At 43.0% G+C, this 15,202-nt stretch overlaps 1 protein-coding gene across 1 annotated transcript in view; it reads right to left on the bottom strand.

The window, feature by feature from the left end:
* The window catches only part of LOC131264953 (FH1/FH2 domain-containing protein 1-like), a 46,446-nt gene that overhangs the window by 30,275 nt on the left and 969 nt on the right, over positions 1-15,202 (bottom strand). Inside the window, exons 2-4 of the mRNA XM_058267215.1 lie at positions 9,726-9,903; positions 949-1,058; positions 29-87 (exon numbers count right to left, since the gene is read on the bottom strand). Coding sequence (XP_058123198.1) covers positions 29-87; positions 949-1,058; positions 9,726-9,903 — 347 coding nt within the window. The remainder of the gene's footprint in view (positions 1-28; positions 88-948; positions 1,059-9,725; positions 9,904-15,202) is intronic.

Here is a 15,202-nt window from a genome sequence, read left to right as displayed (position 1 = left end):
TTGTAATACGCTTTAGTTAGCAACTTACCAATGATAGAGTGAACTCGAACACTAAGCTGTGTGCGGACGACCAGCGAGTTTTTGCGGCTGCAAAAGAAAGAGAATATAGTTAATATAAAACAAAAGAGGTTGAGAAAATAAGCTGAAAACGATAACATCAACAAAACTGTTTTAAAAACCTTAAACACTTCTTTGAAAGGTTCTGTCGAACAGTCAAACGTCTGTAAATTGGGTACGTATATCGAAAGCTATATTATCGTTATCCAATTACCCAAACTACGATTTTATTCATATCAGCATCACTAGCCCGAGGGGTTGTAAAATTAATTCTGCAAAGTGCATAGGAACCGCTTGCAGCGCGAGAAAACTTTCAACTCTTCCACTCGTGTTTTAAGTGTTTTTATTCGCCAACTTTTACATCGATCGCATAAAAATCCAAAGCGCCCTGACGTCTTATCGCCGCCTGCGTCATTGTGCTAAGGGTTTTTTCGCCTTCTTATAAGGCTGCTCAACATTTTAAACGGACACCATAGCAAAGTATCAGAGAAAAGTTTGAGTACTTTTTTGCCCTGAACCGTCCAAGCTTCGGTAGAAACGTAACGGTAAAGGCAAGGGCGGGTTGGAGAAGTTCGAAAAGTGCACGGATTTGGCGACAGGAGTGAATGAAAAGAACGCCACAGAAACTATCGCCAACGAGTTTTGCGGCCACGGAAGGAATTTCGCTCGACGGCAAGCAAAGAAAGCAAATTGCGCCGTAGAAAGCACACAATTTTCGCCTCATTCCTTTCGCGGTAAAATTTAATGCGTTGCAATTAGCTGGCCAGTTCTGCTTCTCACTGATGGACCTGGTGGAACCGGGGATGTCGGTGAGGGTAATTGAAATTCATTCATAGCTTTCGAACATTTGTTTGTGCCACCACCCAGATGCCGATACGGCGCGTAACTTACTTCGAGTTAAGACCTTCGATGTCTTCGGCCTGCTCCGCCAGCGACGACTCCAGGTCCAGGTATGCCCCATAATCGCCGTCCTTGTACACTTGCAGGGCGGCATCGTCGAGCTGCGGGGAAAAGAAAAAACAAGAGAAAGAAAGAGTGAGAAGCTATATTTTAAAAGCTTTTATCATGAAAGCAAATGGACGTCTGAATTAATTGTAATTGATTAAACCATCAAGAGCGACATCAACAAACGCTGCTTATTTTCGTTTACAAGCAAATATTTATCAACAAACACCTTTCCCAACATAAAGCAGTCTTACAAAACTAAGAAATTAATAGTGATGTACCTATTTCCACGGAAACTCTATTTATTATCGATGCAATGTAACGCAATACGTCGTGGGAGTTTAATAATCAGAAAATATACTTCATGTTCGAGATATAAATATTAATAGAATATTACACTTGTGCAATTTAAAAAAAAATACATCCTCCACAGCCATATAACGCGTGAAGACGTATTTTAATTAAAAAGGCACTTGAAGCAACCAGTATTCTTCAATCAGGGTTGGAGAAGTAACAAAATAAATTTACCGAATTATGAATGATAATCCATAACTCGAGGTGTTAAGTTTTAACGCATCGACACGATGCATTTTTAATGAATCTTACAGAAAAAAGGGGTTTCCTTTAGTAGTTCGCCCAGCCAGATGCACCATCGAAATATTATCCCATTAAAGAGCTTCGGATAGAAAATTGAACGTTTTAGTTTTACCTTAAAGTTCGTTTTAAAACAACAAACCGGCCAACGCATTGACGATATTATGCGACTCCGGTCACCGTTTCTCCAACCATTGTGGGCGCGTTACGGAACCACCTGGAACCGCTAACCAACGCTTTTCCAATTTGGTTACGAATAATCACCGCGAACGGGGGAAAACTGACCGCAAAAAGCTGGCGGCTTGAAATGAGAATTTATTATTAAATTTAACGGTCACTGCTCATTTTTCGGTCGGTTTTCATTTTTTTAAAAATGAACATGAAACCTCGGGTCCGAAAAACAACAAACTGTATGCTAAAATGGAAAAAAACATTAAATTGGATGAAAAAATTAAAATGGAAAACACTGGCCTTTCTACGGCGAACACAGAGGACATGTGCATTGCGAAGGATGCAACTCATAAATCTTCCACTGCTGCAACTGGATCATTTTCGGAGCTGCAGCTGGTTCGGGGTTGTACTGCACTTTCGCAAACCTTGCTCGGTGCGTCCCTTTTTTGGTCTATAATTCCCCGCTATCTTCTATCTATCTTTCCCATTGGACGAGCCAGCTTCCACCCAGGATGTGTGTGATAAAACAATTTATCATGTTCTGACAGCGAGTTAAAAATATACTCTTCCTTCGTGGATGGAAATTTGAGTCAACGCAGAATACCACCTCGTAAGGGAACCTTGAAATTTGCCCCCACTCCGGTTTGTTTCGTAATTTTTCGCAGCCTTTTGTTCTCATTTTCCGTAGAGTAAAATATGATTCTCATTCTGGATGGCATTTTTACACCTAATGAACTTTTCGAAGGAGAACGCAAATTAACAACCCTGCTCACTTTATCCCGATTACGACCGGCTTACCTTACCTGAGTGCCATTTAATTTATTGACGTGCCGCACTCATATTTTTCAGGCGACTTGCGAGCAACATTGCCTTTTTGAAGTGCAAGATAAATTAGGAATAATGAAGTCGTGCATTTCAAGTTAATTATCTCTTAGCAAAAGCGCCACCCTTCAGCTTCTAAACAGTATCTTACGAAATAATCCACATTCGAGCATTCAACATCAATGGAGTGAATCATTTGCTGTTCCGCCCACACACAGCGCTTCCATACACACGTGTTACGAACGTGTTATGTTGCCCGTACAACTCAATCCGAGACGCGATCTTAGTCTTTGATCTATCTTCGAGCGTGTTGCTGGAGAAGGTACATAATCGTTGCTGGAGCTTGTTGCGACGCCACGACCACGTTCTGGTTCGCTCGCTGCGGTAAGATCGAAAGCTAGGCTTACACGCATCGGCGCCGGACGAGCTTTCGATTTCGTTCGAGGTGCCATTAATTATATGCAACCGTTGGCGCCCACTTCCCCCTTCCTTCGGACCGTAACCCTTCGTGGAATCCAAGTGGGAAGATGAAGAGCATATGAACTCCCGCACATTCGGGCGCACCACATAACTGAGTCATTATTATGATTTGCAGCAGACCTCCAACACCGCGGGTGCACGTTGAACTCGGCAGCTTGGAAGCCCACCCAAACCGGCCAGAGAGCCCTCCGGTAAGCCCTCGCCTCCCGGCAGAATTACCGCCACGGAAAAGCCCCCGACGGGATCGATTCGCGTAATGGGGTGCGGTAATAGATGCGGCGAGTGAACGATCGTTTGTTCACCCGGGCTGTCTTGGCTGGGAACACGAGAACCGAACATCTGCCAACTGCACCCGGGGAAGGAGGTCGATGGGGAGAAACCATCCCGGGGACCACGAATGTCGTGATTGACTCGCGCCATTCGGTCTACCAAGATGGCCCCTTCCGGAAGGATGGAAAGCGATCGTGGTCATGTAATGAATCCGGATGGAACATTCCCCGGAGCTCCGGGCGCCATAAGGCACGTCGTGGCGTTGCGGGTGGACAAAGAAAAGTGTCAAAACATTGCACGACGGTGAAAGTTTCATTTCAACTCCTGAATAAAGGAAAAGCGCGAGAAAGGAAGGATGGGTAAGGTTTATAGATGGGGGTTGTATTTGATTCGCGTGAAGAAGTACCAGGTTGATTGTCGTTTTAATATAAACGAACACACGTCCCTTGGTAAGACATAAAAATCCATACAATACCCATGTAATGCATACTAACCAGCTGTATCTTTTTAATTTGCCTACAACTGTATTTGATTAAACTTCATTTTTTGTTTACGTTCTTGTTTTTCCAAGCTTTAAGATCGCTTCGTAAAATGTTGCTTTGTTTTGTTTATTTTTCAAATTTGATTCGTTTTAATGATAACTCATTTTAGAGTTTTATTATTATTATTATTATTATTATTATTATTAGTATTATTATGATTATTATTTATTAGGTCCATCGGACATTGGTTGTCTATGACTTATGAACTAAATTACAAAATTATGAAAAACGCGAACGCAGAGAGTCACAAAAATAGTTTTGAATATAACTGCACATTCGCCATGATCAGTCGATTTTTTTAAAGCTATTTTCCGTATGTAAAATTGGTTAAGTTTTTTAAACGTAATGCCAAACTAGTTCTAATCTTAAATAATTTAATGAGCAAGTAACAGAAATCGCTACAGAAATTTGAATACCAAAAAGAATTTTTTTCAAATCCCAAAATAGTTACAAAATTCATAAGTAAGATCCTATTCCATCTCTTACGCCTATATTTTCAAAAACGTCCTTTTTAATAAACAAATATTATTTAAAAAATTTCACGTTGTGTATAATATAAAAATTCGATTCTTGTTATATTTGAAATGATTGTTCCACATCGTTGGAAACAACGATCGAGTGATTGATCTTGATGTTCTCGCGTGTGCCTTGTCCCTATAAGAGGACAGTAACAATGACCGTACCAAAAGTGATGAATTTTCGGTGTTCCTAATAGTAAAACCACGCTTCAAACACTATAAATAAACAATATTTTACAAAAACAAAAATTGTTAATCAAATTTCATGAAAAAAGTGGGTAAGTGTTTTCCTACTTGAGAAAAAAACATCAACCATCAAATTTAGAAAAAAAGCCCCACAACGTAAAATGAATAAACAAAACTGAATCATCAAAGACATAACAAAGAGAAAAGAGTGCAGCTTGACAAATGTTTCGGCATTGGAAAACAAAGGCAGCAAAGCCTCCCGCTTGCCGTTTCGCGCTGCCTAACCGACCACATCCGCTAATAAAGCGACTCAGTAAACGGTTTCACTTTTACTGACCGTAAAAAATCCATTAACCAACGATGCCGTCCCAGCTGTCACCCGCTGTCGAGGGTGTAAATTGTCCAATACTTAACAATGGGCCACGCGACGGCCAAATCGAAACAGCATTTCGCACTCACTTTAAATCGATTGGCCCGCTGCAATGGGGCCGGGGCCCTCTCTGCTTTCGCGATTTGTCGCTGATGGATGGCCGGTTTTCTTCGATTCCTTCTTTTATGTAACGGGCGCGGACACAGCGGTCATTTGCATACTCCAAAATGACGCGACGAACGCATGTTCATGTTACCGCTGCTCGACCTGCGAAAGCCGCACTTCCGTTCACTTGGGCTTGCGCAGCCTTCCGTTACTTTCGGGTGGGTTTCGTTTAGCATTTGACACCCGCTAGTAAAACCAAGTAGAAAACAACAAACGGTCATCCATCCATCCGCCCGAAAGGCCGAAAAAAAGTTTTCGCGAAAAACGTGGTCAAGGAGGTCGAGTGCGCGTGTGTCCATTGGCAATTCCATCTGACAGCTCGCCGAGTGTGGTGCAGTACCGATCACTTTTGGTGACCAACCTCTTCTAGCGATTAGATCTGCCCACTAACCAAACAAAAAAAATCAAGCGTCGACCGTTCGGTGGTTCCGCTTCGCGTTTTCGTTTTGGAACGACTTACAACAGCTTCGATCGGTTTCGGTTCGCATCTTTACACGCCGATGCTGATCGATGGGATCGTGCGCAGCGAATGTAGGCCACGGCGGTGGCCAGATTTTCCGGCGCGCCGGCTAGTTCGCGCAACAATGGCAAAGCGGAAAATGAGGTAACCGGCGAGGCGCCAGAATCTTTGCCGCCGCATCGCTGATCGCCCGCCGGCGATAGAGGCGAGCCTCATTTGAATTTCAATAGGACATTAAATGGGTACCATCTTGGATGGCGAGACTTCGCAATGACAAATGTGCTAAATAGGAGAGAAGGAAGGGACAGCAGCCGGAGAGAAGGAGCGATGGAAAAACCGTACAGATGCATCTATTTCCAAAGTTGGAAAACGCGGCCAAATCTCGCACGAAATGTTTGGTTACTCCAATTAAAAGCCATTCAAAGAAGATCGCAGCTGGTTTAGTGCGAATGAAAGACGGGTTTAGGATTCGTTATGAATATTATCACCAATCTAATCCTTCTTTGATCAACATTTCACGATGGCAGTTTTAAGATACAAAACAGATTAACACATTTTGCTTAGGTTTGAATTTCGATGAAATACACATTGTGTTGATTAATAATCAGATTTAAGTGTTTATAGTCATGATTTTTATGTGGTTTATATTATAAAAACAAAGATAAAGAATAAAATCGAAAGACGTTTTTCACCATTTATGGAACGGCTTAAAATGGACGTAGAAACGAATAACATGATCATGTTGATAAATTTGACTTGTTTGTTTGCATTACCATGAACCAAAATGTTATAAAATCTTGTGGTAGAAGACTATAATAATCCAGAGCGCTCTAAATTTTAATTGTTTTGGCTAATTTAAAATATTTTAAGGTGAATATTAATATTACATTTAAGACGTCTGGAACAGCAAATGTAAAATTTGTTTCATCCATGTTTCAGGTCAAAGAAATGTGCCATAATACATTTGCTGGCAACCACTTTTAATAACTTTGTTCAGATTATCTTGTAACAAAGTTAAAAGAAAGATGTTGTTCAGACGGTGTAAAAATGTTTAACACGCAACAAACGCAGGTATTGAATCACGAAAAACAAGCAACATAATTCCTTTGAGTGCTTTTTACATTCTAATTTCCTGCGAATGTATCGCTCGGGCAACGACAATATCGCCATTAACACCTCGAGCAAGCGTTATAAGACGGTATACCGTGAAAGCCACAAATGATTCGTTGAGGAAGTCACAGCTTTTGACCAGAGCTGGCGCCAGCTTTTGCCGCCGCTCACCGCCTAAATTTCGGCACGCGAACCAACATCACGGTCTTTAATGATCGTCGAAGAAAGGAGGGAAAATAAAAACAATCCATTAGTGACAATATTCGCGACAAATTTACCAATCAACGGCGGAACCGATTGGGGTGTAACATGTGCATCGCATGTTTCGCTTTTCCGCGCCCGAAACGGAGAACGGGGCCCCCCGAGTTGGTAGCGGTGGCGTCAAGGCGGCTGCCCTTGGGCGGACCACGATTTCCACAGGGGGAGGGGGAGAAACAAAAGCGAAGAGTGAACCGGGGACCAGACTAGCCAGTGCAATTTATTGTTATTGTTTTGGCAAATTAACGCCCGACACGCCACCCGAAAACGGATAGGAAACTTCGCAATTTCTTCTCCGAGGGGGAAAAAGGCCACGTACATCGCGAGCCGCTTCTCGGGCTGCGATCGGTTTGGAAAGCTTGACCCCGAGCGGGGGCCCGGGAAACCGGAAATCGAAACGCAACATCGGCTCCATCCTCCCAGCACACGGCGCAACAACCACAAAACGTGACCGAGTCCGAGTAACGTTTCTAACGTTTTCGTACGTGAACAGATTAACTGAAACCGAGCCGGCTCGAGCTTGTCTCGTTGGCGCTTCTTCGGCCGCCCGGAACATGGGCAAACCCGGCGGGCTTTCCGGCTCGATCGAGCGGTCCAGCTACGATCGTTCAATTTTTATGGCAATCGTGCCGAAAATGGGTCGGCCACAATGGCGAGCGTTATTACGAGCCCGGTCGGTCAGCCGATATGCCTGCGTGATATTATCTAACTGTATTAATTTAATTTGCCGGCGAGCGAACGGGCGCAATGGCCCGATCGGGGCATTAGCGAAACACAATTTGAAATTATTACAAATTCCATTGCAGTGTGTGTGTAGCCAGAGTTTTTTTTATACTTTTTATGCCGCTAGCCAATAACTTGAGCATCCCAACAAAAATTGGAATTGTACAAGAGAAATTTGAATGAACTTAAAAAAAAACTACTATAAGAGAATTAATAATCAAATCATAAGTCTATATTCAATTGTACAAATAATGACACTTTCTCCATCGAATTGGGTTTTCTATAATATACTTCATTTTTGCTGTTACAACAAAAGTGAATCAAAAGAATGAAATAGTTTTTTATGCAATTTTGTTTCCTTTGCATCTTTTTAATCCGAAGCAGTTTTTTCCAGAGGCTAAGAAGCTTGAGAAAGTTACTGATAATGGGAAAGTTTGTGCCATTAAAATATTGAATATTTGATAAGCATTTGCGTTGATTTTAAGCCTCAAATGAGTTCAGAAATGACTAAAATGGTCTACAGGGGTCAAAAATGCATACACAATCAGTTGATCACTAAAGTTATGATTTGGTCAGTGAAAATAATGGTTGTGCTTTCGAACACTAGAATACAAAGCTCTTGACCGCTTTAGTACTAAATCTAGAACCTCGTAATTTTTTTTTATATTTCAACTCCATCAACTTTTTAGAATTGATTAATCTGTGACGAAGCGGTTTTCCGATGCGATTCTCCATACGTGGGGGGACCCAAAAGTAACGGGAATCGGGTTATAGGGAGAAGAGGGGAAAAAGGGGATCGGGTACAATATTTTTTTTAAAAAGCTTAACATGTTCTTGATCAGTATGCAAAGTTTAGTTTCTGTAAGTGCATCCGCTAGTCTTTGAGAATTTTTTAAGTGTAACGGTTTTATTGTTTTCCGCGATTTTGTGAGATGGGCAAGTGAAACTGAGGTCAACCTCGTTCTGGGCTCCCCACAGCTTCAAAAGCTTTCAGCTTTTTTTCAAAATGTTTCAAAAATCAACAACCTTGTTCAGAATGTGTTCCTCCAGGATGGAAAAATCGGTATCATGCCATTTTCGGTCAAAAACTGCCACACGGACAGCGCTTTGTGGGCAGGTGCGTTGTCGTGGTCTCAGTTCCGTGGAAGAACCATGTCTCGCCACGGATCCGTCGTTTTCTTCCAGCTTTTTTCCCTCAACATCTTCAAATCTGCCTGGTGGATTTTTTAGTTTATCCTCTATCCTGGATACACAAATGCTGAATAGGATTGTTGATTTTTGAAACATTTTCGTCCGCTTTTGAAGCTGTGGGGAGCCCAGAACGAGGTTGACCTCAGTTTCACTTGCCCATCTCACAAAATCGCCGAAAACAATAAAACCGTTACTCTTAAAAAATTCTCAAAGACTAGCGGATGCACTTACAGAAACTAAACTTTGCATACTGATCAAGAACATGTTAAGCTTTCTAAAAAAAATATTGTACCCGATCCCCTTTTTCCCCTCTTCTCCCTACAACCCGATTCCCGTTACTTTTGGGTCCCCCCACGTATATCACTAGCTCAGTTTAGAGCAAAAATAGATCGAATCACAATTATTTTCAACTTCGCAAAAAAATAGTGTGCTAGGAAGAAAATACATTAAAATTTCTTAATTTCGAATAATTTAATATTTTTCTCTGTTAGGATTCTAATGTTATGCAAACAAGCTCATCTGAGAATGAATATGATATGTACTATAAAAACTGTTTTCAATGGTGTATATGTCGTATTCTAATACGATATCCCCCCTATCAGCACTGTTGATTTTCTAGTGTACGATTATTCAACGCATGTTTTGGTTTATTACTGAGTAATAAGGATCATTAAAAGAATAGACAAGTAAATTTTCACATATTAAGATTTGACTATAGGATATTTTCAAACATCAAGTACATCTAAATTTTTATTTTTAACTTCTACAATCCAGCACCAAGTTAAGTTCCACCACCTTCTGGCTAAACTACCACAACACCGCTTGGACATGGTTTTCCATGTTCGGTCGTCGCTCTTGCTTACCCGCTGCGGTGCGCCCAGATGTCGAAGCAGTGCCCCGAGCTGCGTGGCCAGGGGGACGGCGCTGGCGAACGAGAAGACCGGCGCCCGGGACGGGATCGGGTACATCGACAGACTGTTGAAGGGATCGCTGTCCACGAGGTACTGCACCCGAACCGTCATCAGCTCGTCCGGTTCCATTCTGTCGCCGTGGCAGCGTGTTTCGTTCCTATTTGGGTTTTCCTATCCGACTCCTTTTGTTTCCGCCGGTCACCCACACGACGAGGTGAACAGATTTTCGCAATTTCCGCGTTTTTTTTAACGCAGCCGGCGGCGAAAAACACACAGGACCTTCTTGCGGTCACGCAATGTTTGCTGCAATCAACCGGCCGTCCATTGACCGGGTGCTTCCCAGTGGAAAAATCGAAACCCCTTCCCGATTCCACGCGAGCGATGCACAATCAACGAAATCACATGCACAAAAAAAACACACACACACCACGGTTGATAGTATCACACGCAAAACACGGCTGGCCGCCGCTGAACCGTTGGCCGCTGCAATCCGCGAGCGCTGGGAGCTGCGAACTCCGTTGCACCATAAGCCACTGCGGAGAACACCACGGAGCACATTATGCGGCCGGCGCTGGTGACAGCTGAATGCTGGCGATTCGAACCATCCGATACGATGCGCCGATCTGCAAGTATAGGCAATTTTAGCGGAACAATCTACGCGCCGTTTGTTCGGCTCGAAGGAACGCAGCGTGGTATGGCAGAGATGGCCAATCGGGAAGTTAGGAACCTCATATTTGTTTATTGGGCTACAAGAGGAAAAACGGTTTAATTGGTGGAAACTACTCGTTATATTAATTGCGATTTGAATTACAAATACGTGGACGGTTTTAAGTATCAATGTTATTGATTGTTTACTTTGAATAATCATGAAGGTAATGGAGAATTTCTTATTTTTTAATGTTCAGTTAACCTTAAAAATGTGACACACTTAACTAACGATTTGCCAGATCTGTATGAAGAGATAAAAAGCAACCAAATGGACTGAGTTAAACAAGCCAACTTTTCCGAAATTTCCTCCCTACAATACCACAAACTGCTTTTCAGAGCTTCTGTTCAGAAGAGGAAAGCAAACATCAACGATGACGGCGACGAAATGGAATGAGCAGTAGTGCATCCCGCGCGATCGTTTCCATGCGGTGCAAATGCAGTCGAAAATGCGGTAGCCAAAGTACTTTCACTCGTACGCGGTGGAAAGCTTCCACAAAAAGGAAGTCGATCTTGCTCGGGAGCGACGGAGACGAGGGTGCAAAGGGTGGTAAAGGTAAGCAGAAAGAGGCAAAAACCTACTCAAATCTGAGAATTGCAAGAATTGACGTGCGTTTTCCTTTCACTTCCTGTTGTTCTTCGCTCGGCTTCGGTGGATTCTTTTTGCGAAGAGAAAAAAAAGGTCGGAAAAATGCTCTGCATGTTGGTACAACTATTTTTGTTGGTTTCTTTTTCCCCCTCCCCACCAACGACGCGCCCGGAATGAAGAAGTCGCCCCGGTGGCGTTGGCGCGAGCCCTTCAGCGACCGACGGGGATAATTGATCAGGTTTCAGGTTTTAGTGATGCACAGCATCCGCACCACTTTCCCGCACTGCCCTCGTAATCCCACCCATCGTTCCCACCGATTCCCATAAATCCTTCATCTGCAGCGCGAGCCCCGGAGCTGCTTCCTGTTTTGATATCGGGCACGGAGCAATAAATTATTTCCATTGCAAACAAACGCACGGCAAAAGTCATGTAAATGGCAGTTTCACTTGATGCCCCGGTGCTTGGCAGTTCGCTTGCTGTCTGCGTACCCGTTTCCATGCGTACATTTCCTCACTCTCTCTGTGACGTATACTCTCATACGCAGCTCCGTCTGCTTTCCAACCTCTTGTTTGCATACTCTCCTCATTGAACAGTTGAAAATGGCGTTTAGTAAATGACTTTATTTATCTTTAATTTTTGCCACATGCTTTGGAGCACGTATGATCATCTATTTGAGATGAATTAATTCCAGTATCGCAATGTGATCCATCGCACCAACAGCTGATTCATTGATTTTGATTTCAAGTCTGCTGCTCTTACTGTTTTGAAAAATAACAAATTGAATGCTTTTAAAAGAATTTAAATAAATGAAATACAAGGTGAAAAATCATGTATTTTAGATCACTTTAAGAAATGCCTAGAACATTCAAAATATTTTTTTTATTGAATTCCCATATTCTTCATCAAGTTCCTTTGCTGTTTTAACAAGACTCATCAACAAATTTAGTACTAAACATTTAGTAACATTTAGCCCCAATGTATTTTGCAAAAATCACATGTTTTGCATAAGGTTAAGAACCACTGCCTTTTAGAAAAAAAGTTTGGAGAAATCGTTTCAACACAATTACAACACGGTATCGTCGTGGCGCCGGTATTGTGCAATATCACAAAAACACGTTTTCGAGAAACCTGATCGTCTTAGAGAAAAGTAAAATAATATTAGACACATGATAGACTTTATCTATTTATCACTTATTGTTTTGTTCGTGGCAGTATTTTTCATATTCGCACTTCTATACGACATCATTTGCAGGATTTTCCGGAAGTCAATGAGCACATGTGATCTCATGCTTGTTTACGAGGTAAGTGATTTGAACAATAAGATCGTTAGATGAAATTTCGTAAGAAAATCGTATCTCCATCGTACACAGTTTCCTTCTCGCGTTTCATCAATGAATAATAAAAATGTAATAATAATTTGAACAACACCGCACCAAATGATACAACTTTTCCATCATTTTCCTCGGTTTGGGCTCGAAATCTACAACGAAATACTTGAAATTAGGCACAATTTGGGCGGGTCTGTATGTGTGTAATGGTGTTAAATCGGTATCGCTCGCCCACGCAGTTCGCACCGTGAACACATCTCGTCCATCGCGTTCCACAATATTCAACCATTCAAATGTTGAATTATAATGATTGCTAATTTCCTGATACAAGATGCTGAAACGCTGTGCGTGATGTTTCTTTTACCACCGCCTTCATCCATGGGCATGTTTTGGGAGGGTGGCCTACACGGGAAGGGTAAACGGCTCTCCCTCCGGTCCCTCCCGTCGGTCGGGAGGCCTACAATGAGGCAGCAAACAATCGACCATTTCACCATCAGCATCCACGGGAAAAACCCCCGGCAACCCGCGCCGATAGAAGGAAGTAATCGAAAATCGAGCCATCCGGTTTTGGTGGGGTGCAAAAGGGAACGCACTTGGGAGGGGTGACGGAGGGTGGTGAGAAGGCGAAAAGTACACCTTTTACGCAAGCTCCAAACCGGTGCGTAGCGAAACACGCACAAGAAGCCTTTTCCCGACCCGAAGCAACAATCGTGTCTGTTTCGATAATGTAAAATATGTGGAAGGTACAATAGATTCAAACAAAAGAATCAAAACCTATCAACAGAACAAGTAAACATAAAATAAAATTTTATTGTTTTGTGGTAAAAAAAAATTGTAGATTTGCAATTACTCTTAAACATTATTTTAAGAACGAAGAGGAATCGTTTTCAATGTTGAATATCAAGAATGAAGTCGATAAAAGCAATGATAGTGAACGTAAACAAACAGCAAACCAGTTCTTCAATTCAAGTTTGATCTGCCACTTTGAAAGAAGCATTTCGATCCCGTGTGCTTTCACTTTCCCCTTCGCACAAACACAGCTTTAAGTGCCGGCGGCGAGAAAATGTCTTTTGCGATGCAATGCATCGAAGATGTGCAATGAATGCTCGCACGGGTTCATGCCTCCCCTTGCATGCAAGCGGCTTGCAGCTCCGATGGCTTCCATCCGGTTTCCGGAGCATAGCCAGATTTCCTGGGCAAATATTTACCTTGCCCTTTGCCGGTGCACTCCCTGGCCTGCATCTTGGCGCACACGCCACCCCAGTTTGTCCGTGAGAAAAACGGTTGCTTCACTACCGGTTTGCCCCGGTCCGGCACGAAGGCTGGAAGGGGTGGGGTTGAAATTAGCCCTCTCCAGGGGGGGGTTTGGCCCCCGGGGGTGAGAAGTTCAATGGGCGAGGTTCAGAGGGGTCGCTGTCGGGGCCAAACGGCAACTCCAAAAGCTTGCCGACGTTTGCTCGTGCGCCGGGTGGGATGCACACCGGGATGCAATCGACCGCTGGCGGGTTGAAAAACTCGACCTGCAATTGAGTTGCATCAACAGCTTACGAGCGAACACGGTCGGTGTCGGGAAACATCATACGGTGACGTTGTGGATGGAAAAGTGTGGCTGGAAAAAATCGTTCCACTATCAAAATTTGAGCTCGAAATGAGATCAAATGCAAAAGACAACAATGGGGAAGGGAGCGGAAAACCTGAATGTAGACATATTAATTCCAATGCCTCATCATCTCGCGGACGCAGATCTTGCCGATCGTGTTTCCATAACCGTGGTCGAGCACACGAGTGAACTACATTTTGTACCGAATCGACGAGATGCCCAACCGTTAACGTATGCTCTTACATGCAGACGCTTGAATTGTGTAATTTTGATAACAATTTGAACCCATTTTGGAGCTCGAGTAAAATAATTGCGTGAGGCAATTGACGACGCATTACATTTGTGGCCATGTCGAGCAGGAATCTATTATGAATAAGTAACTAATAGGGTTGTAGAAAAAAAAGTGGGACAATTGTTGCAATTTAATGTAGAAGAATTTTATCCACAAAAAAAACAAAATAAACACACATTCATCCAAACTCATGAGGTGGTAAAAATGTTTATGGGTTTCTCCACTTCACGCCCAAGGGTGAAGGTTACGCAAATGCATTTTTTTTCTTCGCGTCCATTACCCTCAATGTGTTCCTGAGTGTTCTTACCGAGGCCATCCGCAGCATTTGGGTTGATTTACGTCAACAAATGACCGCACTAATCTCGTAAAGAGCCTTTATCCGCAGAAATTACCGATGGATTAGTTGTTTAATGTTACACAACACAAAAGAACTGGCGGTAAATAGGTAAATGAACAATGTGTAATCGTTTAAATAAGTGAAGAAAATACTATTTGTGCTTCTGTTTTTTATCACCTGAATGAGTTCCGATGGGTTCCAAAAACTAAAGCATTTTTAATCGCGAATCTGCCCACAAGAAGCTGAAGACCGCGAGAACAAGAACCAAACGATGAGACGAGGTGGACACTTCTCTCTGGAACAAAGCTTTACGGTAGCTATTCATTGCTGGTGTCATTTTTCCGATCGATAGCCCACCATGGGAATCCTTCCAGGTCACACTCATCAGCGTCTCATCCATCATCGATCCGGTGCCTCCCGTAACGAAACGGACCCCCCCCTGGCGTTCTCCATCCCGCAGCTCGACGTCCCGGGTCTTCCCGGGGACAACAAAGTAGCCTCCTCGCCCCAAACCAGTGGAAAGCGGCATCGATTACATCCCATAAACGTCAGCAAATTGCCGATAATACCCGTGCGGA

Source organism: Anopheles coustani, chromosome 2 (genome assembly GCF_943734705.1).
Source record: "Anopheles coustani chromosome 2, idAnoCousDA_361_x.2, whole genome shotgun sequence".
In the NCBI taxonomy this organism is placed as follows: domain Eukaryota; kingdom Metazoa; phylum Arthropoda; class Insecta; order Diptera; family Culicidae; genus Anopheles; species Anopheles coustani.
Note: the sequence above shows the minus strand (reverse complement) of the source record. Positions and strands in the feature narration are given on the sequence as shown.